Genomic DNA, 24,403 nt, shown 5'->3' on the forward strand with positions numbered 1-24,403 from the left:
TTGCGTTCGGATCGTTTCTCGCTCTTTGCAGGAGACCCGGTACGGCATGCGGTGAATGGGACGGGCGTTTTCGTTGACGATGATGCGGTGCTTCGCAATGGGCGTTTGTCTTACTTTCGACGATGTAGCGAACCAGTCACTGAAGTCGTTGAGTATCTGGAGAAGGGTTTGCTCTTGAGTTGTATTGAGTTGAGGGTTTACGTCGAAATGTCCGGCCTCGTGTTCCGCGGTGACTGCGATGCGAGCAGTGTCCATCAGGCAAACATCCGTGGTGGTGTATTGGTCTACGATGACGGCTATCTTCGTGCCGTTTGCGAGGTGTTGTGGCTCCGGGCGAAAATTTGTGACCAGGAGTTCGACTATTCCGTTTCTTACGGGCACAATTCCTCTTGCAATCCCAATTCCTCGTTCGAGGAGAAGTTGAGTGTTGTCTTCCGCAAACAAACAGCCAGTTGGTGCTCTGTCGCACGTAGCGGTCACAAAGATTGACGACACGGGGGGCAGGTTGATGTGCTGATTCGTCACGGCGGCTACGTCCGTGTTTGCGCGCTTCTCCGTGGTTATTCGCGCCCACCACTTGTCTTCCGCAGTTTCCGGCGTTTTGTGAAGTCGATGACTGCTTCATTTTCGACTAGAAAGTCCATTCCGAGTATTACATCCCGTGGGCAGTCCGGCTGGACGGTGAAGCCGACGACGTACTGGATGTCACGCACCTGTATGACTGCAGTGCATCGGCCAGTCGGTGTCACGACATGTCCACCAGCAGTCCTGATGTCAGGCTCATCCCACATAGTTTGCACCTTGCGAAGCTTCTTAGCCAACGTACCACTTATAACGGAGTCTTCGGATCTGGTGTCGATTAACGCAATCGTCTCATGGCCGTCGATGAGTATTTTCAGGTTATTGGTAATTTTTCGAGCGTCGTAGCGGTGCTGCGTTGCTGTTCGTCCAGTTGGAGGAATTGTAACTTGTCGTCGGTCCGCAGCTTCACCTCCCGGAGCTGCAGTCTTCAGTTTTCCCGGTTAGGGCTGCGCCACACAGGCCGTCTTGCCGGTGACGGTGAAAGTGGTCTTCCTGGCGACCTGCTGCGGTGGGGGACGCTCGGGGACAGGTCGCGTCGTGAGCCAGCAGAAACAGATAGACTGCCGTAGATAGTCTTCAATTGCGTCGGGGCGACTACCGGCGACTGCGGGGGGCGTCGGGTGAAAAACCGGGAAGGCCAATGCGTCGGTAGGGACATCGGCGATAGACGTGGATGGCCTTTCCGCAGTGGTAGCAGAGCGGCCTGAAGTCGGGAGTCCGCCAAACGTCCGTTTTGCGATCCGCTGAGAGTGTGGCGGGACGCTCAGAGTAGGTTGGACAGGCCTAGGAGGCGTCCAACGGTTTCCGTAGTACGGCGGACGAGTAGGTGGCACCTGTCTTAGAGCGGCGGCGTAGGTTGGTCTCGGTACTTCGGCGTCGGGGTTGACGGTTGACGACGTCTGGATTACCTGCTGAACCTCGTCCTTGATGATCGCACCGATCGAAGACAAAGGGCCTTGGGCCTTCTCAGGACAGAGGAGAGCTCGTACTTCTTCGCGTACCACCTCTCGAATCAGCTGTCTGAGCGATCCGACGTCGAGGCCAGCGCTCGTAGAGAAAGCCTCGTAGCCCTGGTGTCGTTGGTCGACGGTAGCGCGAGAGAGCAGGGCCCTCTCAATGCGGACGGCTTCGTCCAGAGAAGCGTCGGTCGTGTCGTGGCGGAGGGCGCGAAAAATTTCTTCTTTTACGCCGCTCATGAGTCGCTGAACCACCTTCTTCTCGGATGCTTTGGGGTCAGCTCGCTGGAAGAGCCGCGACACATCTTCGACGAAGGTAGTAACGCTTTCGTTAGCAGCTGGATCCGTCTCTGGAGCAGATGTTCAGCGCGTTCAGCTCGTTGTTGAAAAGCGAACGCCTCGCAGAGTTTGCTTTTGAAGACGTCCGAGGAAATAGACGCTGACGAGCTTCTGGTCGTCACTCCCGCTGTTGAACCTGGCGATCCGCTCGTAGTGGTCGACCCAATCGTCCACGTCGTCGTAATACTCCCCGCTGAATGTCTTCGGCGATCATGCAGGGGCTATGGGCGTGGCATTAGGTTGCGCCAATTGGGTGCTGGTCTCCACAGTCATCTTCTTGCGTTTAGGGGGTTCTAATGTACCGAATTCTGCAAGCAGGCCAAGCTGTCTTCCGCTTTGTCGCAGTTGGTCTTCCAGGCCGTTGAACAAGGAATGCCCCGCACCTCCTCCACCAAAAATGTCACGAAGCGAAATGGGGCGGCGAGTCGTCGAATAAACAGCAAACGGTTTATGAAACCACAATGACTGCCAGAAAATGCATGTGCTGCTTTTGAAACTGACTTCATTTTATGCAGATCCTCCGCGCGGTCTAAGAATACACCGAACTCGAAACGCGTGTGGCTGATACCATAAAGAAATTTATTGCACCAGGCATATGAGAGGTGGTTACACAATATCTGCAGCGTAAAAAACGAAAGATCCCTAAACCTAACCTAAACCTTCCCCCTAAAAAGACCTTCGCGAATTAAGTACCACACTCATTCGGTGCAGACACGACCTATGCGCCATGAGGAGCAGACATGCTGTACCACCTGTTATTTGCACCGTAAGCTTCTACACTTTATTTACGCAAAATATAGCAACCAATCCAGTACAGTAGTGGCAACGCGCATATTCTGTGCTAACGTTTCACGCTCAAAACCAAAGTCAACAAAAACAATTCGATGCTGGAAAGCATACAACATTTGACACAGTAGATATAAATAAGACATGGTACTCCAAAGCAGATCATTGCCAACAAACCGAGCTTAGACCTTTGAGTCCTTGTGGATACCAACTACGAGTAATTCAGTAGGAGTAATACGAACATGTTTGACAGTTATATTATTCTGTTTCGATTTAATATCACAAACGTAAATATTTGTTCACATATATTGGCTCAGAGACAATACGCACTACAATAACACAAAATATACAAATAAGCCAGGAATGTTGTTTTCTAGCAATGTTGTTTTCTGCCTCTTTGGTGTATACAAGTCGCGCCACATCGATAGGAACTGAAACCCAAAATAAGCTCCCCCGACAAGCAGGAAAGACTAGCTAAAGAAGGGCAAACAGGAAGTCTGCGATATTCACACAACGGTGCAGAAAACGCACTTTTCATGCTGGTGCAAAACGCACTAGCCATGATGCATCATAGAAAAGAATATACATTTTCCCACTCGCCCTCGAAAGCGCATGGGAACACATGCCAAGCCAATGTCCACATAAAGCGGCGTTCACGGTCGCAGGGCATGATGTGGGCTCTTCCACACAGTATACCAGGAGGGATACGGCGACACCTCGATGGTATTATTTCCCACATGGTGCTTTTACTTTTGTTTTGTGCCCCGCTCGTAATGCTCTTTCACAGTGCACTATTCACAGTATAATAAATCTATTGGACAGCAGTGTGATTTATGGGATGGTACGAATTTCCGGATAGTGCGCTTTGCCGGGTAGTAGGATTTTTCGGACAGTGCAATTTTCCGGACAATGCGATTTCTCAGATAATACGATTTCCCGGATAATGCGATTTCTCAGACAATACGTTTTTTTGGATAATTTGATTTTTCGGATAGTACGATTACCCGGATAATGCGATTTCTCAGACAATACGATTTTTGGATAATTTGATTTTTCGGATAATACGATTTCCCGGATAATGCGATTTCTCAGACAATACGATTTTTGGATAATTTGATTTTTCGGATAATACGATTTTCCGGATAATGCGATTTCTCAGACAATACGATTTTTGGATAATTTTATTTTTCGGATAATACGATTTCCCGGATAATGCGATTTTCCGATTACCTCCGCGTGCACGCTGCAATCGTTGCCGCAAAAGCACTGAATTCATCGCAGCTGAACAGAGCAGTTGCTTTTGACAAGCACTGATGCAAGAACATTATTCTTTTGCAAGTACTATGTCTTGGTAAACAGTAAAAAGTATACATCTCCTGAGCTTTGAGGCAGAAGCATTGCTAAATGCATAGACATGTGAAGTCTAATGCTAGCAATTATCGAGTTCACGCACGCTGAACATGAAGCACTACATCAAGCAAGAATGCATCTCCCAGTTCCACGTCTGCATACTTTTTCAAGCCTCTAATAAACATGTGCACTGAAATGGGGAGAGTAAAGCTGTATTTAGCGAACCAAGCCTGATTGCACTAATAAGATATTGCCCGTTTCATGAAACCTGCAAATTCTTACATATAAACATAATAAATGCAACTCAGCATTCAAAAGAACCAACCTGTGCTTGACACAGTAAACGCGACACGTCTCGCTTTATCACAACGTGAGGTGCAACACGTCACATGCACAGCTGAGAACATCTGTACCGTAATCCCATATTATGCTTGCGTCTATTATAATGCGGGACTACTGAATCCGGGTTATGTTTTTGCCACAGATGCTAAACATTAACTTGAACTGTGCCAGCTGTAAATTAGCAAGAGCAACCAAATTCTACAGTAAAGACAGCATGCTCGAGCGTGCCAAGTCACATATCCCTCTCTCTCTCTTTGTTTACGTTTTATCGGGGGACCCTTATTTGTAGAACTTTATCTCCGTCTCGACAACATCCTTGAAAAGCTCCTGAAGTTCTCTGAGAGAGCCGGAAGCGTCCAGGAACTGGTCAACTTCGCGCATGCATTTTGCTTCAAGGTCGGTCATCAACGCGTGTAACTCTTTGCCTGTTGGAGTACCGTCGCGCATGGCTTGCACTGCCTTCTGGTGGTGACGGTAGAGGTTGTGCGCACGATCTACCGTGAACTGGAATCGTGGAACCATCTGCAGGACGGACAGGTTGATGGCATTATACTACGATGAACGGGTAGGAGAAGAACAGAGACGGCACCTCACCTTAGCCGGGTCCTTCTCGAACACGGGGGAAACTATGTGCCGTGACGAAAGCACGTTGTCGCAGAACACAAAGGGCTTAAATACTGACAAGGATGGGTCTGGTGTCCCTGTGAACCAGTGGCAGCACTGTCTGTTCGAAGTCAGTGGTGATAGTACCGATACCTGAGAAAGACATGGCATTAAATGGCTATTAAATGGCTATGGCTATGGCTATCCTACAGTCGGCAATACAAAATGGCTATGAATATACACATTTACAAATTAGGTCACGTGCTTTTGGTGTGCTTGCGAAATGCGTTTAGCCCTAACCTAGGTCATGTTCATGCATGCTACACATTTTACTGCCATCATTAAGCTGTCATTAACATGCAGTACCTCGTGGTGATCTTTGAGAATGAAAATTTTTGCACGTGGCTGCTTATCAGTCATCGTAGCGATGACTATTCACAGTTTTTATTCACGATACTGCAGAGTAGTTTCATGAAAGCAGCAATATGTTCACAATGATCCAAGAAGAGCTAATTGGATATCAGTATCTTTTAACGCTCGGTCGATTATCGCTAGGGTTCCGCATTTTCTGCATTTGGGGTTACCGGTGATCTATGTCCCGAGTTCAAGCTTCTGTGGCCATTCTGATGATGCCACCGCAAGTCAGCCGATAGCATTGATGTACATTTTTATATGACAACTTGTGTAAAGTACTTATGAGCCATGACGTGCCATTCTTTCTCAAAGTACAGATATAGCTTGTGAATCTTGAATCACGCAGCGCATTTGCTTGGAAAGTCATGTTGTGCAACTTGTACGATGTACATATTGCTAAATAATGAAGGTTGGGCATTTCTTATTCCGCTTAACATTCACGACCATAAAGCTACATTTTTTAAAAATAAAATTACGATTATCATTCCCTATACTCGTGCATTAAAAAATGCAAAAGACACGGAAGCCTACTCATGGTTAATGAAGAGAAAGTATTGAAGGTGTTATAATTATAAACAAAACTGACTGTAAAGCTTTACATTTCACCTCAACATAATCATACATAGAGGATACAAGTCATGCACAAACGATCCAACAAAGTAAAATCTACCGAAACAAAAGCATGTAACAGAACAACCATGAAGAAAGGAAGAAGGCTACATGGTGCTTGGTGGCCATCAGGGCCCGCTTACACTAATGTTGGGGGGAAATCCTCAGTGCTATCCTAAGTAGCTCTGGCAGTAATTGAGGACTGCAGCGCATGCCTGAAGCCCTACTGAAGCTACTGAGGACACCACTGAGGAATCCCCTGAAGACTCGTGCAAGCGGGCCCAGGTCCTAATAGAGCAGATGTTTTACCTGACTAGCAGTGGTTGGCCTTTCATGAGTTTGGTCGCGGCAAATTTCACTATCTTTATCTCGCAGAATTGTGGTCATCGACCTTATGTCAAATTCTCCTGCAGGAATAAAAGTAAGTTGACACTTTAATTCTTGAGTTCCTGCTAGGTAGAAGCATATGAAAATATTTTAGTTTGAACAGCTGCACCAATGTTAAACACAGATATAAAACTGCAGTAAGTGCAGTTCGAGGACATGCGTTCCATGTGGGACATTATTCTGTAGACCTGCACCACACTTCACCCTGTACACTGATGGTGGACACTGGCCCACTGCAGCTGTGAGTAAAGGGGACCCATACCAAGGTGCAGCTTCATGACTTCATTACATAGGGTTATGATATAAGGGTTATTCTGTCTCTGTCATTCAAAGCATTGCTCGAAACCATGTGGCAATATACAACACAACAAAACTCAGAAGCCAACCATAACCTTGTCTTTACATAAAGAATGCAAGGCAAATTGGATGAACAAATAGATGCCCTGTCCTAGTTGATTTTGCAAGAAAAATAACGGACTAGCAGTATGCTGCCTTCTTCCCCATTCAAGCTGTAATGTTAGTTGTGGTATGTGGTACATAAAAAATGTAAAATATCCTTTCTGTGAAAGGGATTTCTGTCGCATACTCCAAGCAAACATCGCTTTCTAAAGCAAACTGTTTTAGGTCTGTTTCACAATTCTGATAACACTTTTTTGACTAGCGCACGGCAGAAACGTATGTAGAAGCAATCCCGGCATGCATTTCACTGATTTGTGAAGCAAGTTCGAAACAAGTGCATTTCCGAAGATTTCTCCAGAAAGTGTTTGTATGTGCGTGTATAAATATGCATGTTTCAAGTCAGTACAAATACATACACAGCTTTTTAAAGCAAAATGTGCAGCCAAGGAAAGATAAAATGCTGATTTTGGTAGTGCTGTTCCTTGAGGCATAGATACAGTGTTTTTTGTGTTCTGCTTCCCAAGTTGCGCTTCCCAAACTCTGTGTATGCCAAACAAAATATTACAAACATTCTTTTGCTACTTTCTGTTGTTCATCTGTTCAATGTATAATACAACTTGAGGGCTGTACTGAAGTTCCGCAGCTTATTTTTGTGTGACTTCCATCTTGAACAGGGCATCACGACTGAGTTGAGGATGCACAGAAAATCGATTCAGTGTGTTCGATACCATACCTACACAAACCACAACACATTACTGCTTGACATTCATTACATTAGAGCACCAAAAACAAGTGTTTGCAATGGTACCTGACTACCAGTCGAAACGAAAGCGCCGTACGGCATGCAAATCCCACTTTCTTCATCCCGAAGCACACTAATCATGTCCTTCGCGTTAAAACTACCTAAGGGGGACAAAGTCTCATGTCAGGGCAAATAACTGAAAATTAAAATACGAAAAGATAACAAACAGAATAATATTCACAACATGGAAGCACATTCCTGCCTGATGAACCTCTCAAAGACATTGTGGACACGTGGATCCAGACCTGATGCAGAAAGATTCTCCAGCAGTTGCTTCCCACACGTAAATCTCGTTATGAGGTGCCCATCTCCAAAGGCAAGTGCAAAGTTGAATTCTCCTTTGCTTTCATCCCAGAAGCCGTGTTGCTTCGCCGCATCTTTCAGTCCTTCACTGCAGAGGTCAATCTTTGTCCCGATCGACAAACAATTCGATATGTTCCTACATCCACCTGCAGAGGGCACATTTTTGTTGTCAGGTCTTCCAGGCAACCTAAATGTGTAGCACAAGTTGTAAAGTACACTTCTCCTAGTGCATGTGTGCGTTAGGTGAAGCCAGCTTGCAGGATAAAACCTCCAACCAAAGGTCAGCAAGCCCCGACTTACTCTTGATATTTTCGGCAGCCCAAAGCTTTCCGACGGTTTCAAGCACCCAGGCTTCGCTGCGATCAGCGATAAGGAAGCCATTGTGGTACATTAAGTTATCACAGGTGTCTGAGCATCGTCCTCCTTGTCCGTGCTCGGCTAGGAGAGTTACAATCACGTCCAACGCCTCACGTGCAGTTTTTGCCCTTTCAAGTCCTAGCCTGCAACGAGAATTGAAAAACATTTCTTGGAGGTTAAAGCAAAATGTAAACAGAAAGAACAAGCTACAACTCTGGCACGTATGGCTTTATGCCACGACGTGGTCCTTGCGTCGGCCGTGTTTTGAGCACCGTAAACTGAGTGTTTCAAGTTCAGTTGTACTGTACCTAATTGTATCTACTCATTGTTTCAGGAACTGTCAATCGGCATTCTCCTGATCTGCTTCCTAATTAAGCTGTCGTCTCGTGACGCTCATATGCACGAATGTAGTGAAGTAACACATCAAATGGAACATCAAGACATGCATGAAAATGCTGTCTTCTTTGCAGAAAGTGACTTTTATGTTTATGTGGGCGGTTAATCATCTGCCATTTCTGAAATATTTCATTCCATGCGGGCGCAGATCACACGCAGAAATAGCGGCGCGCACTGACACACCCCCAACAAGCGGCCTCACGTCACTTGCATCATTTGCTCATTCCAAGCCAATAGGGAAGACAATATGCTTCTGACGTCACGTCTAGTTTCTACGTGGCGCCGGTATAGCGGTAGGGTCGCGGCAGTCGATCCTTTTTTATCGTGGCTTTGACATGTCCCATATTCCAACCAATGTTTGGTTCAAACTTCGCATGGCGAAAGTACTCTCCACTCCTTCAAAGAGCGTGTAAGAGAACGAGGGAAGTGGCGGTGGGAGGACCGGTCAGGTGACTCGAGACGTACGCAGCAGGAACACGCAGTAGCAGACGCAGCACCCTACGCCAGCGTGATACCACGCACGCACGAGGAACTCGGGTCAGGCCGATGGCTGCTCTCTCCGAGTGTTTTTATAAATACTACTTACTTACTTAGAAACACAACTTAAAAACTTTTTTGTATATTGTACAAGTTTGTCTTATAAATAAAACAGGGTTTCGACTCTCGAGTCACCTTCAATGGCACTTCCGTTTCCCTTTAAAGAGATTGCCGAGGTTTTGAGGATCCCTTCATGGTACCGTCAAGTCCGTTCGTTACTCCTGTGTTCAACCTTCATGGTCCCTTTAACAAAAAATCCCCCCACCCCCGCGCCCGGAAGAGAACACTCCTGTTGCACCGCTCTGCCTCAAGAAGCAACCCAGCGAACTCTACTTCCAACACAGTGTGGCGTAGTTTCCTCCGCATTATCGAGTGGCCGTAGTTATCGGAAACATGACAACACAACTAAAATGGCACAGGCGAGCTAATGTGGTGTAGAAAAAGAGGTAGATTTCCTCGAGTTTGAGGAAATATTACGTTTATTACATTATTCTTTATTTATTTTTTATTATTATTACCGTTTCTGTACATAAATAGGAAAGTGTGAGGACGACACAAGACTCAATAACCAGCAATGAAGCTTCAATGCAGTAGGCACAGTACGAAGAAGAAAAACAACTGCGTGAGAGGGAGACCTACAGGAGAGCAAGCAAACCAAGGAAGCTTTCCATACGCGTAGCTCCAGTGTCAAGTTACACTGCATTGGGGAGCCCAGCGGTGCGTGGGAATTTACTACGTTATGTTGTCAGTATCGCCACATATTTGACAACCGACACAATTCTCAGATGTTGTCCAATACTTATAACCACACACACAAAAAAAGAAGACACAAGAAGTTGTTTTCTGCCCCCCTCACTCCTGGACATGCGGGTCTCGCAACCTCTTCTCGATGTTGCCTCGCCCTGTTGTATTTCTTCTTTTCGCTGTACCTTCTGTGCGAAAGCTTCATTGCCGGTTTGAGTCTTGTGTGGTCCTCATCATCCCTCTTTCCTCCTCGCGTTGTCCTTCACTCTCTCCCGCCGTCTGGGATGACAGCAGACCGCGGATCCCTATTTTCACATTTCCTTTCCCTTTTCGCTTATCACTTCGCCGTCATTCATCGTCTTTCTCTCTCCCTCTCGGGTTTTTTTTTTTTGTTTTTGTTTTTGTTTCTCCTCCAGACACATGATAGTAATACGGAAGCACACGTGTTCCGGTGAATCCTGGCTGAAAAGACGACGAAGTTCACACGAACACGAGTGCGTTGTTCTATGTTGTTCGAGTACAGACCGGTGCAGACTAGCGACTCTAGTGCAGACAACGAAGAGAGCCGAGTATCTTGTGCGCGTCCGAAAGGTCAGGATCAGCTTCTCGCACAACTTTCAAGCCTCGTATATGCGTCCTGTGTGCGTGTGTGTTGAAACGCGATCTTCGTGCGTCGGTTCGTGCGCGCCGGTATATTCTACACTTGGGCCGGTGAATGGGAAAAGTTTACGCGTGGTCCTGGGGAAACGGACCTACATGCTTCAAGGCGACTCCTTTCAACGACAAGCAGTACGGCAGCCAGGAAGCCATTTTTCGACACTGCAAGGAGGAGCATCAGAAAGATGTTGCAGATATCGCAGCACAAATTCCGAAGGTGTGCCACGTTTGGCCCACTTGTGCGTTTTACCCGAAACGTAACGTGGTGCAACAAGTCCCACCCGCTATTGGTCTTTCAAGCGCCAAGGCAAGACCTGCAAAAGCTCGCGGCGCGCCGTACCGTTGGCACAACAGAACTCTGCGTAGTGTCGCAATAACTGCAAAGCCAGTAGTCAGCGGGGAACGCACGCCAGATGTGAAAAGGTACTGCGCCGACAAATTACGCGAATGTCGATACTTCAGTAATGGTAAATGGCACGTTGTTCAGCTGAAGGAGCCCGTACTTGTTCTTAACCGTCTGCGACTTGATCTTGCAGTAACTGCTCCAAGCAGTCCGAAGGCATGCGCCAAGTCCGAAGCTTTAGCCGACATGCCAAAGGTACACGAAAGCGATGCTTATTACGAAGGTAATTCTTACGACGGGCCCAAGAAAAGGCTTCTTGAAGAGGACATTACCTCTTCAAATAGTTCCTCTGAACCTGCGCTAAAGCTGTGCTTATCTCACACCACGCCACAATGTCAGACAGTAGAAGCAGCTGAGAAGTGCAGTGGGTTGTGTAGCAATGCCATGGCTTCCATTACCTCTGACTTGGAAGACATATCGGATGCACCTTTAGAAGACTACGAGGGTTGCTATACATATAGAAAGAAGACAACTGCTAAGAGACTAAAGACAAAACAAGACGAGCAAAGTGCGGCTGTGACTACAGAGGCCACATGGTCAGAGCAATGGGAGGACATTTCAGATTCTCCTCTAGACGACAGTGGCAGTGACAAGAGCCCCGAACGTGGCACCAAGAGCACTGCCATAAAAACAGAGAACTGTCACGCCAGTACCGCAGAAAGCATGCCGAAAGCTTCTAGCAGCAAGCTGAAGAGAAGGAAGCTGTCCATACGCAAGGATCAGATCCAAAAGAAGAAGAACAAGCTCAACCGTAGACAAAGACGCAGAAGGAGAGAAAGCGAGATGCAAACGAACATCCAAAGGTCTAAAACGTGTCTTGCAAAGAACTGCAAAAGGAATAATGCCCGTCGCCTCACAAGTGTGCATCGAGTGATTTCTGGCATTGCGCTTGTAACGAGCCATCAAGTAATGTGTGAAAGCACTTCAGAGTCTTCTACCTGTACGAACATTTGCAGCAGCGCCATTCTCCAAAGCCAGTCAATTGGTACGTTGAATCTGCGTGGTAGTGCCATAGATGCATACAACAAAAATGTGTCCGTTGCGTCTTCTAGTGACAGCGATGTTGATTCTGATGACTGTTCAAAAAAGAATTCTCAAGTTGTTTGTAAGAAGGTCAGAGCTGAGACGCTCTCAGAACCACAGGTCCAAGCGTCTAGCACCCAACCCACTGTGGAACATGCAGGAGCCAAAGCAGAGGACACAGAGGTTAGCGACATCGACAGAAGACCCAGCACTTTCACAGATGAGGGCAGTGATGCCAAGTCTCACGGTCTAGCTCCTAAACGTGAACCTAATGAAAAAAGCAGACAGACAGTTCCTGAAGATGCCAAAAGGTCCTTATTTGCCACTGCCTGCTTCGAACTGGACCTCGTTGCTGGGCTGAGCGCTCTGGACGTCTGCAATGACAGACGGGCCATCGAGTGGCTGCGTGATGTCACGGATGCTTGTTCCAACAAGAGGGAGTTCATGGAAAATCTCGTACAAGCCGTCCACAAGGCTGTTCTTCATGAGCGGGCTTGCTACCATTCTGCAGTGCGTACGTTGCACAAGTTGTCGCTCATTCCGTGGTCCACTGACCCACCGGTGATCCCTTGTATTCGACAGATGATCACCGATGCTGTCGCGTGCAAGGAATTTTTTTAGACAGTCATACTGGAAGTGCAAGATGCCATCACGTACAAGGTTGCGTAACGTTTGTGATCGTTTAAATGACGAGGGTTCCGTGTAATGTCATTGCTTATTAGTAAATTATTTCCCTGACATTGCTCTGGCACTGTCTTGAAAATGAGTTCTTTTAGACAGGTTGTGACACTGCTCACCGGAGCGCCAAGAAAAATATTTTCCTGCTTGTAATAGCTAGCAGGATAATGCTTCGGGCTCTGACATATGAGGGGCGAGTGCTTCGGCCATTCTTATTGGATATCGAAAGCACGTGATCTCTCCCTTAGCAGCCGCTCGCCAGTGGGGACGCCTACCATGATATCAAAGCTGGGCGAGTGGCGGTTTTCAGTGTGCTCATTTTTTTACGTGTCTACTACCGCCACATTGTAAAACCTGGGACACATGTGCACATCGATGCAAGTAACTGTCCTATACACTTATCCAGCATAAAGAGTACAGGGTTAGAAAGTGGGCGTTACTTGTGAGTGTAGATCAAAATGCTGAGCAAGATAAGTTATATTCGAGCATAGTTTATTACAGTAAGATTACATGTAAAGATAAGTGCAGCCATTTGAACTCTGCAACAGAAAAGAAGAAAAAGGAAATGTCGCTTGGGTGTGCAATGGCGAGGTATGCCAAGACTGTCCGTTCTTCATGTGGACACGATGTGCCGAACAGCTTCTCAAAACCTGAGTGCTCCTCTCATCCAAGTGCAGGACAGGCTTGTGTAGTAGATCACCCAGTGCTAATTGTGTCCTTCACAAGGGTGCATCCCATGACTGAGCCCCCACCACCACCACTGAGAGCCCCAGTACATCGCTAGTCGATCGCCTCATAAAATTGCGGTTATTCTGTACGAAGTTGCCCCAACTTGCGGAGATTCCGCCACAGTCTGACGTATCCCCACATTGGTGTAACGTTGTGTTTGCAAGGAAGACACTACCTTGCAAGCACTGCATCTGAACCATAATGCATAGCAGTCCAGAACATGACTGGCAATGGGTAAAAATTTTCTTACCAACTACTAAACACTTGGATTAACTAAAAAAAAAACTACCTGTGTACTTGGATTGGGAGAAAAAAAGTACTTAGATTAAGGACTGTGTTGAAGTTCAAAACCTTTTGCACATGAGGTGACCATTATCCTTTATTACCATTAAGATCATCATTAGAAAAGATTCTTACCTCACAAAGTCCATCCCCAGCAACCTTTCTACGCTATCATCCGGAGTACCATTAAGCCTTGTAAAGAGAGCTTCGTTGCCGATGACTACACCACATTCATTAGCACCCATCTCTGCACCCCACATCCAGGAAGGCTTACTCAAGATCACTGCTAAAGTCTCCTCCGTTTGGTCGATCTCAATGTAGGTGCACTGAAATCATTCAAAATGTGTGCCAGTTACAGCAACAGGAGATACAGAAGCAGGCAGCATCAGTTAAGTGTTCTTTTATAGTTGCTTATAAAATCTGCTGCAAAGGCATTAGAGGTATGCAATGTTCAAAGATACATAATGAACTGAAAAGGAACTTGGCATGTGTTGAATGGGTCAGCTGCGGTAGAGCTTATTACAACTGAAGTGCTTCAGGAGAAGGAACATACCGTACTATATCCAGTACTTGCGCTATTGCAGCTGTAATTGATTGCTTACCACCACATTTTATTGCGTCACAACGATGGGTAGTGTTTGAAACCTGCACATCATCTTTTAGTACAGTGTTTGGCATGTATATGGGTGTTCCGTAAAGCTTCAAGTAAAAGTGTGATGCAGCTACTTTCAATTCAACTTATTTTTCATCTCATGAATGTGGAGATGGAGAAAAAAGGATGTGGGACAGCTGTAGAAGTTCCCATTGATATATCCCACTTATAATAAAGCAATGAACACTGAGACCCTAACAACCTTTTTTTTGGAAATCACCGTGAGGTAACATTAGTTCTCATCCGTGAAGCATTGAAATGCAACGCAGAAAAAAACGTCTGCTACACAAGCATAGTACTTTGGCTCCCATTGAAAAGTTATACTTCGCAATGAATACATTAGTACATAATTTAGCACATGGCAATCACATTCATTCACAATTCATTTGTACGATGTTCACTGCCCATGTCATCAATGATGTCTGACGCAACAAAAGTCTTAAAACATACCCTTTATTGCCCTGAAACCACGCCCATCTCATACCTGGACTTTCTTCCCTGTTCCGTGAGACGTCCTGGGCAAGTAAATGACCTCTTGCACTTCATCACCTGGTCGGTCCGAATTTTTACCAAAGACAACGCAGCCGTTGCGAGTGCCCGGAGGGAGGACGACAAAAGTGTCGCACGACATTGGCTGCTCTTTGTCCTCTAGAAAATTTGTTGAAACACACTCTTTCACAAAAAATCGAGGCATCTTATTACGGGAAGAATCAACTCTGAAAACTGGTCAGGCCAGTCTCGCGCGCGTCTGCGCCGTTCTGACAACCAGGAAAGTGTCAGACAATTTGCAAAGAGGCAGTCTAGATTACATTTTTGGTTTTTGCCTCGAAGGGAAAACAAAAAAAAATGCACTCTAGATAATAATTGTACCACAATGCTTGTGAGAAAGTAGGTAACAGGAAGTGTAGCTCAATTTTTGCAATCTGGCTTTCTCCACAATTTCTTTTGAACCAGTTTGCCCATTCCTCTATTTATTTATTTATTTTTATTTATTTTTTTCCTCCACCTTTTGCAATTACTAAGGTGCACAATACTCAGACACTGCTCGTACTTTTGATGGTCCCGCAATCCAATGCAATTCCAGCAAACGGCATAAATACAAAGAATTACGTAAGCAATAGGTTTCCAAAACTTTGCAGACGTTATAAGCCGACGCCCAGCCCAATACGTCCAGCATATTTCACTTATATTTTGCTTTTGTCCACATGTCACTGACCTCGTCTGCAGCGAAATCGCTAATACGCCGGCGATAACAAGTGCCCAATGAATCTTTTACGTACTAGGTGTAAGAAGACTATTTTACGTAACTATCTGTAGTCTTGGCCCGGCAAGTCTCATTACAGGACTGATCGATCCACACGCAACACACATTACGGAGAGCATCACACCCATAATCACTAAGCAGCGGGGACATCAATATCGCGGAAAAGACTGCCTAAACATCTTTATCCACTACTGCATGAGAGTTCAGTCGTTCAAGACTCTACGAGTATGCGATCGCCACTCACGGCATGCGTGTGTTCAGAGGAGATTATGCTGTTTACGAGTCAATAACCCATAATAAACTGAAGAAAATGCATCTGCCTACGTACCCATTTTTGGAAGCCGAATACAACCTGTCACAAACTATACTACTTATTTGTAACTTATCGCAGGTGAGGTACCGACCGACGAACACACAACAACAGCGATTGCATGCAAAAAAACAGAGCACACACGGCGCAGAGCCAGCAGAGCGTCGTCGCGTCGTCAAATCAAATGGGACGCCAAGACCCGATGCGAAGTTGCGCCTATGTGAACTACCTCGCAGGACTAATTCGAGCTTTGCGTCAAAAGTAAACAAAAATTGTGCAACAATTGAATTCTTATTTTACGCTTTTGTTGGAGTCAATTTGTATCGAAACATTCATATTTTTTTCTTTTCCAGTTTTTGTCCCTCCACTCAAGCGTGAGCTTGCTTCCATAGTGGTGGCAGTAGCCGGTAAATCTCTGAACAGTTTTTTACCCGGTAGCTTTTGGGTGTGCAAGCGTTGAACATTTTACTGATGGCTCTTTTTCGGTTCGTGCCCACACGTGTTGTTGTACAACCTCAGGTACTACATTGTTTCGTCGCCTATTTGTTGAAATCCGTGACTTGTGTTGTTTCGCGACACTACCGATTCGACCTTGTTGTTCATTATGGAATGAATGAACATTTATTGCACGACTTGGAAATGTAAATTCACGTCTTAAAGGTGCACCACATATTGCAGTGTGTTTTGCGAAACGCGAGCTTCTTTATTTTATGTACTTGGAAGCGTGCATTGCGTGCAATTTGTGACATACTTTGCAATACCTTTCGAGGTCAATAAGGTCGAAGAAAAAACCTCGTTAACCATTTTGGTACGAACAGTTACAAATCCACTCGACAAGGTGTTGCGAATGTCTCTGCTTGAAGTAGTTGATACTCTAGGCTGAAACAAAGGCGTGCGATGGTGCAGTATTTTCTTCGGCGTCGGCCTGCAAGGTCTCGCCGCCACACACGAATATTTGGGCACGTGTAACTATCCGTAAGGTTCGGATAGAGGTACAACAGCGAGGAAGCAAAACTATCCTCTCCGCGAAGGGCATCAAGGTGCCCCAGGGGAAGGGCTGGTTTTTCCCACGATCTACCGGAAAATCGCGCGGTTCTATGCGGCTTTTAAAACCACATTTACTCGCACGTTTTCCATATGTTCCAGCTTTTCATCGTGACGTTGCCGAAAAGTACAGTGTTAAACCAGTTGATCAATAATACGCTTTGCAAGAAAAACTGCAACAAAAAAAAAATAAAACGAAATTTGGAACACCAATATGTATGGAATAAAGTTTATGCTCGTAGAAAGGTTCATCAGCAATTAAGAGTGAAGCCCCAGCTTTGTTTTTCGTTTGTTTTTCTTCTAAATTTTCAGTTATTTTATAGCTTAGACTACATTGTTAGGTTGAGTTCACATTGAATTTTGTTTCCCCTCATCTCAATTGTATCACTGTGTTTTGCGATGACTGCCAATGCACAAATTATTTTCCCAGTGCAGTTGTAGTAGGTGATGTTTGGGACAGGGACAGTGATCACTAACTGGGTCTCCAAGTGTTTTGCTCTCGGCTACACTGTGCAGGGACGAGTATCAGCGCTCATGACCTACTTCTGTTATTATCGTCGCTTCTGTACGTGTGCTCCATGTGAGCGTACCTCGATAGATTGTACAAGGGATACCGTTGCAGAATCGGTACATTCTTCTGTTGTCCAAAAATATTGCTTCCATCCATTTATAACACTGTTGTCTATTTACGCACCACTCACACTACAAAAAAGAAACCATATCTTATCTCATAATCTGTTTTTCCAATACTGGGAGTACTTCCCATTTAAATTTGTCCCATAAAAAAAACACTTCACGCGCGGCTATTCTGGGGTACGCTCGGAAAGCTTGGCTACCTGCCAAAGGTCTTCCAAACTACACGTATGCATACTCGAGACTGCTTTCGACTCTTTTCTCGGGCACGGCTTCCTTTGGGATGGGGCCCAAAAAACTTCCGCACTTTCAGTTCTTTTACCTTGCTCGAAGGCGTTTAGTCTCACCTTAATTTGCCAGAAGCACTATTATGTGCATGTGCTATTTATATGCAGTATGTAAAATGGTGCATGTGATGGTACACACAAGAGAACTGATGTCTACAGAGTGTACATCCTACAATCGAAGCGCGTATATTTCACCCGTTTATGCCACTACAGTGCCGTGTGCAACAGAAGGGAAACGTGTTTATAGTCCTGGCGCGTATCACTGTTGTTGAAAGGATATCTTCCTTGGGCAAGCGTTGCATGGTGTCCGGTCTTGCTATCTGCTAGGCACTTGTGATCACGTAGATATGGCACCACTGGGAATTCCACCACTCTAAATCCCAACAGAAAGTTCCATCTTCTATTAAACAGCTTTGAATTAGTGTGTGCTTTTCATATTATTCTGTGATATGTGTGATAGTGACACATTAAGTTTTATTTTACTTTTTTACAGAAATGTCTTCCAGCACTGTCCATCCTGTCCAGAGGCATCTCTGCAGATTCTACGGTTTGTACCTGTTTTATGCAAAGCGTGTTGAGCGTTTTAGTGAACTTTAGTGAATATATGCTTGTCTAGCTTTGAAAGGTGCAACTGAAATCATTTGGGTTAGTAAGACGTTACCATTTTTGTTTCATGTTCAGCAGGGGTTGAAACTTACCCCACGACACCTTGCAAAGGTGTGCCACATCGTTAAGTTTACAGCTGTAGTTGTCAGCTAGTGATTGTTGCTTGGGTTGCATGTCACAATCCAAAGGACGCTATTACTGTTAGATTGTACAATACATGTTTATAGCATGATGGTTGGGAAACACACCCTTTGTTGTGATGTCAGCCAGAGTCCCTGCACTGCTGCAAGGTGTCACATAGAAACGGAAAACTACCCTATCATCTTATCTTATCTTATTTGACACTGGATTTCTTTTTCCTTTTTTGGTTTCTTATTGTAGAAATTCCTCATTGAGCATAAGAGCATCTGTATTCTTCATTATCTTTTCTTGTATGAACCTTAAAAGTAGCACTTACGTGCATGCACTTTTGTTTTAATTTTTTCTGTGTCATACTTAGTAGAGTAGACATGTTCTAATACAAAACTGGAATGTTTCCTTGGTACTTGTGTTGTGGTTCACGTCAGTATTACACAGCATAATCAGCATTTGTTGTCCTTACTGGTTGCGCAGGATCTAAAAGGAATCTTGGCTAACAAGATCAAGGCTGAGCAGGCCAAAGTGAAGGAATTCCGTCAGAAATGTGGAAGCCAAGTTGTGGGAGAAGTTACCATCGACCAGGTAAGAGACTTGGCAGTTCTTCGGGTCTTTGATGTGAAGCCATAATCTCATGTGGTCTGTACGTATTGCTGCTCCGTAAAGTACAGCTCTATTTTGTATCGCAGATGTACGGTGGAATGCGTGGCATCAAGGGCCTGGTCACCGAGACCTCTCACCTAGACCCGGAGGAAGGTATCTCCTTCCGAGGTCACTCCATTCCCGAGATCCGTAAGCTGCTTCCTAAGGCCCCCGGAGGAGAAGAACCCCTTCCCGAGGGTCTCTTCTGGCTCCTCCTAACCGGTGACATCCCCAGCACCGAGCAGGTATTGAGTTCACATCAACATTCTGCAAATCAGTCCAACACACACACATCATTTCGAAGGAGTGATGGGCAGATATCGTAAAACGTCATACATGGTTGTATTTCATTTATAGAAATGAAAGCCTTTAATATAGCCTTCCAGGGCACTTATCAGTTATAATATCCTTGCGCCAGAAAACTTCAACCTCCAAATTTAACAACCAGCCTACTTGAATCGTGCTCAAGAGGCTTTTTCTGGATGCCCGCTAACACACGATCGTTATGATTCCAGGTCAAGTCTGTGTCGCGGGCTTGGGCGCAGCAAGCAGACCTCCCTTCCCACGTTGTCACAATGTTGAACAACTTCCCATCAAATGTTCATCCAATGTCACAACTCAGTGCTGCCATCACAGCTTGCAATACGGAGAGCAGATTTGTGCAAGCCTACAACAAGGGAGCGCCCAAAGCCACATATTGGGAGGTAAGATGGGCAGTGGAGAATACAATCTTAATGAACGTGAACTTATCATATTGAACTCGTCATTCAGTGTCGCTTATAAGTCAGCTTATCTGGGAGCTTATAAGTCAGCTTATATGTGAGCTTATCATATCTGCATATCATGTGAGCTTATCAGTCAGCTTGTCATATCTGCATCTGCTGCTGGTTGCTTTCTTCACTTCCATTAAATGTGAGCTCCAAATAGCGCAGTATTCTACACGCTTTCTTGAGCAAGCTTCCTCAACTGGCTCACAATGGGTGAGAAAGGCGACCCGTATTGTTCCATTGATGACATTACCACCATAGATTTGAGCACGATCTTCCACTTGTCGTGTAGTTGACGTGCTTGTCTAATTTTTGCACATTTTGTCCATAAATTTGGCATACGTGTGAGCTTCACACTGACGTTATTATCGCGCAGCACACATTTGATGATACAATGGCGCTGGTCGCCAAGTTGCCCCCGATCGCGGCCACGGTGTACCGCAACCTGTTCAGGGACGGCAGCAGCATCGGAGCCATTGACGTGAACAAGGACTGGTCCGCCAATTTCTCTGCCATGCTGGGCTACGACAATCCAGCCTTCACCGAGCTGATGCGCCTCTACCTCACCATCCATAGGTGGGTGTTCCTCATGTGTCGCATTTATCGTATTCATTCAGGCAGTCTCACGAGCCTCGTGAACAGCATCAAACTCCTGATTAGATACAGGAGAACGTGTTTGTCCGAAAACTTGTTGTCTGGTCTGTTTTGTGATGACACTCAATGGTAACATTTCTCTGTGTGTGCAGTGACCATGAAGGAGGCAATGTCAGTGCCCACACGACCCACCTGGTGGGAAGTGCCCTGTCTGACCCATACCTCTCCCTTGCTGCCGGAATGAACGGACTGGCTGGTCCTCTCCACGGCCTTGCTAACCAGGTTTGTAGTGTAGTGGCATATCTGCATAACTGTGCACATATGTGATGTGTGTACAAAAAAGCAAGCAGCTCTGTAAAAAAAAATGTGTCACCTTTCAGGAAGTATTGGTGTGGCTGACAAAGCTTCAGCAAGAGCTGGGTGGTGCCGTGTCTGATGACCAGATGAAGGAATTTGTATGGAAGACTCTAAAGTCTGGCCAGGTATGGGGGGATTTTTTTGCTTAGCGGGTAGTGGAACCACATAGCCAGTGATTTATCCAGACCCCCTTAACACCCCCCCTCAAAAAAAAAAAAAATCATGAGGAATCCCTTCTAAAACTTTCCGAGATTATGCAATATTTCCTCAAAAGCTTGTAAAGACACCACCCTTACAGAGCCCAGCACGTCCCCCTTCCTGCTCATGGACAAAATTCTGGGGTAAACCACTGCACATAGTGATACCACACAGAGAGTACGGCACATATCTCTCGTAGTCGTTCCATAGTAGTCGTAGTCGTTTCACTGGCTCTGTGGACTTGGCGGCTCCACGTTTTGTTTCTCGTCTACTTCCAAGGTGGTACCGGGATACGGCCATGCCGTGCTCCGCAAGACTGACCCCAGGTACACGTGTCAACGAGAGTTTGCCCTGAAGCACCTCCCCGACGACCCCTTGTTCAAGCTGGTGAGCCAGTTGTACAGCGTTGTGCCACCCATCCTCCTGGAGCTGGGTAAGGTGAAGAACCCGTGGCCCAACGTTGATGCCCACTCTGGTGTGCTCCTACAGGTAAGAGACGTCTGCATTTGGAGGGAGTGTACACGATGCTATGAGATCCGAACCGTTGAAGTTCTAGTGTTGGTGTCCTTTTGTGCGGAGTTGCAATAGAAACCTTGGATTTCTGATCAGCTGTGAGGTACTGCTGTGCCTTGATACTTGCATGCCTGTTACCACATTCCAAATCGACAACGATGGTGAAATAGAAAGGTTACAGAATTTTCTTTGAGGACTTTGTAGCATGAATGGCAGTGTGGTAATTAGGGCAATTTGAAGTTTTCGGGAAATATTTTTTCTGAATTTGGGGAGTAAAAATCGGGTAAATCAACGTGTGCTCTAAATTCGTGCAAATTTGGGTGGAAAAACTTCCAGTGCGCTAAATTCGGGGAGAAATCGGGCTCAAACTTACTAAACTGGCTTGGTACGAATGGTGACGTCACTGCGTTTGATGCCAAACAAGTTAAGTGTGCGTTCCTGCAGACGCCTCAGTGATGAGGGCAATTTGCCAGGTATAAAAATCGGGTGTCACCCTAAAGAGGCAACCTTCAATTCGGGTTAAACCCTAAAGCTTCAGGCCCTAAACACGATCGATTTTGTGCCACCCTTTTTGAAGGACTCTTGCTTGAGCCATGCTAAGGTACTTGTACTGTACTGTTTGTACGCAGATAACGAAGTTTCTTCAATGTTTCTCGAAAAAAAAAACACGTTGAACCTCCACAGCCTGCCACGGCGGCAATTTTTGCGCAGTAAATTCGCTCTGACTCTCACTCTCCACTTTTCCAGTACTACGGCATGAAGGAGATGTCTTACTACACCGTGCTCTTCGGTGTATCTCGAGCCCTGGGTGTGCTGTCTTCTCTCGTGTGGGACCGCGCCCTCGGACTGCCCATCGAGCGGCCCAAGTCGATGACCACGGAGGGTCTCATGAAGTTGGTCGGCTACAAATGAAAACTTTGCGTCCTTCCCTCTCCTCTTTGTGCAGCAGAGGGCGCCCCCCACCCGTAGCAGGAAGAAGTGATCTTGGTTTCGTCGGATATTGTTTCGTGAGATGGGTGGCGGGCGCCCCCCCCACATCACACTGTCCCTTTAGTTGTTCCTCCGCGATTGCTTATTCCGCGGTTATTTATGCAACAAGTGTCACACCCTACGGGGTGCCGCCTTCTTCTGTGTCTTTTCGGTCGCGAGTGGATTTTAAACAGGACGAAACTGCACGTAGGAGACGTCATTGTAGCACATTGGGGTACTTTCTTTTTGTCTCGTTATGGGAAACAGCGTGGACTCAGTGTGGTATACTACTTTCTTATACAGTGCATGGCGGAGTTGGGGAACGTCGACCTTTGCATTGAGAGATTAGGAATGTGTGCAAACATGCTTAGATTTGTTCTCAGAGACCAGTTTCGCTTTATACGTTTTACCCTACATGAAGGAATTTCCTTTAGTGTTGCTTCGTAAGAGTACCTCCAGGCGTGTAACTTAATCTTCCGAATTATGGTAATCAAGAACTTCATATGGGGTACGTGTTCTTCCGAGTCGGAGGCTAAACTGGGTTGGGACCCCTAAGTCGCGTTGTTTTCGGCGTAAAAAGCCACGTAAGGTGCCCATCTCAAATTGGTGTGAAAGAATCTGGTCAAGAGTTGCAAAAGTGTAGATTGCAGGTGGTTTCTTGAGGGTGGCTGTCTACGGTGGGTTTTACGAAAGAGTTTTTGTACTTCATTCCATCATACGTTCGCACTTTTAACACTGTCATATCTTGTTAAAGGAACCTTTAGTTTTGACTAACTTGATGCCATTTGCATAACAGTAGCAATACTCTCATGTGCCTCCCCCCCCCCCTTTCCAGTTAGTGGTTTAGGCATGCCAATTGCAGTAGGGTTGATCAGCTGTACATAAGGATGATGAGCCAGGGTGACCGTGATTCCAAGGCAGTGTGATATTTGGAAATAAAACAATGCACATGTCTACTGCTGTTTGGTGTACATCGTCCAAGTAGGCTTTGTCATTCAGTTTAAGGTGTACAGTGTTCTATTGGCCCATAACTTGCACATTAAATGTGTTAGTTGGCATTGGGATGTGATAATAAATCTCTAATAGATTTGTTGAGTAATATTCTGTGGCAAGCTCGCCATATATTGAAATTCTTCAAAATTTTCTTCCCAAGAAAAGTTTGTCTTCGATGTTCTGGTGTGGTATAGTGTTCCTGAGCTTTTCTTACTTTTTTTTTTTAATTGGCATTATATGATCAGAAATAGACGAGTTCGGAAAAACCCAGAATGCGTAGCGCCGCTTTGAACTGCGGGAACTTGTGTTATCGGAAAAATGGGGGTCTCCCGCCTGTTTCGATTTCTCCGATCTCTGCTCAATGTCCACGACATGTCAAGGTCAGCGAAAACGAAACGTAACAAAAAAAAAAAAAGCCTTCCTCCCCCCAACGCGTGCGCAAGGTGCGTGGGTGGGATTTCATGTTAAGAATTCAGAATTATTGGTATGAACAGAAACAGGCAAATTAATTTCTGTGGACATGGAAACACGTCACAGATCACCATTTGGTCCCATTTTTTTACTGCTCTATCGCTATCATATGTTGGCGGCGCGTTATTATAGACCAGTCGAGTAAGGTAAATGTGACATGAGCCTTGGAAGAACGCCCTGCAGCATTGGCAGCATTTCTGGCATGTCGCCGTGTCGTCTGCTATTGCCATCGCGCTCGTGACGTCATTGCTACGTCATGAGGTGACTATCGCGAAACAAATTACTGAAAG

At 45.7% G+C, this 24,403-nt stretch overlaps 2 protein-coding genes across 3 annotated transcripts; one reads left to right on the forward strand and one right to left on the reverse strand.

Moving 5' to 3' along the window:
* Window positions 1-2,437: 2,437 nt before the first annotated feature.
* Window positions 2,438-16,101, reverse strand: LOC135367148 (secernin-2-like). Of its 2 annotated transcripts, none has more exons than XM_064600273.1 (8): window positions 15,923-16,101; window positions 14,815-14,978; window positions 13,814-14,004; window positions 8,173-8,372; window positions 7,815-8,018; window positions 6,291-6,388; window positions 4,950-5,111; window positions 2,438-4,877 (listed from the first exon to the last, which is right to left on the reverse strand). In XM_064600273.1, the coding sequence occupies exons 1-8, from the start codon at window positions 15,924-15,926 to the stop codon at window positions 4,635-4,637; spliced, it is 1,266 nt and encodes a 421-aa protein (XP_064456343.1). In that variant the 5' UTR covers window positions 15,927-16,101; the 3' UTR covers window positions 2,438-4,634. The 2 variants fall into 2 exon arrangements, with proteins under 2 accessions (XP_064456343.1, XP_064456344.1); XM_064600274.1 differs by lacking the exon at window positions 6,291-6,388 and adding an exon at window positions 7,576-7,670.
* A 157-nt stretch (window positions 16,102-16,258) lies between these two features.
* On the forward strand, window positions 16,259-23,605 carry LOC135367147 (probable citrate synthase 2, mitochondrial). The gene is made up of 10 exons (XM_064600272.1): window positions 16,259-16,423; window positions 18,362-18,415; window positions 19,087-19,194; window positions 19,299-19,496; window positions 19,767-19,955; window positions 20,395-20,594; window positions 20,765-20,894; window positions 20,993-21,094; window positions 21,447-21,656; window positions 22,428-23,605. Exons 1-10 carry the CDS (start codon window positions 16,376-16,378, stop codon window positions 22,590-22,592), a joined length of 1,404 nt encoding a protein of 467 aa, XP_064456342.1. The 5' UTR covers window positions 16,259-16,375; the 3' UTR covers window positions 22,593-23,605.
* Window positions 23,606-24,403: the final 798 nt, after the last annotated feature.

Source organism: Ornithodoros turicata, chromosome 8 (genome assembly GCF_037126465.1).
Source record: "Ornithodoros turicata isolate Travis chromosome 8, ASM3712646v1, whole genome shotgun sequence".
NCBI classification, from domain to species: domain Eukaryota; kingdom Metazoa; phylum Arthropoda; class Arachnida; order Ixodida; family Argasidae; genus Ornithodoros; species Ornithodoros turicata.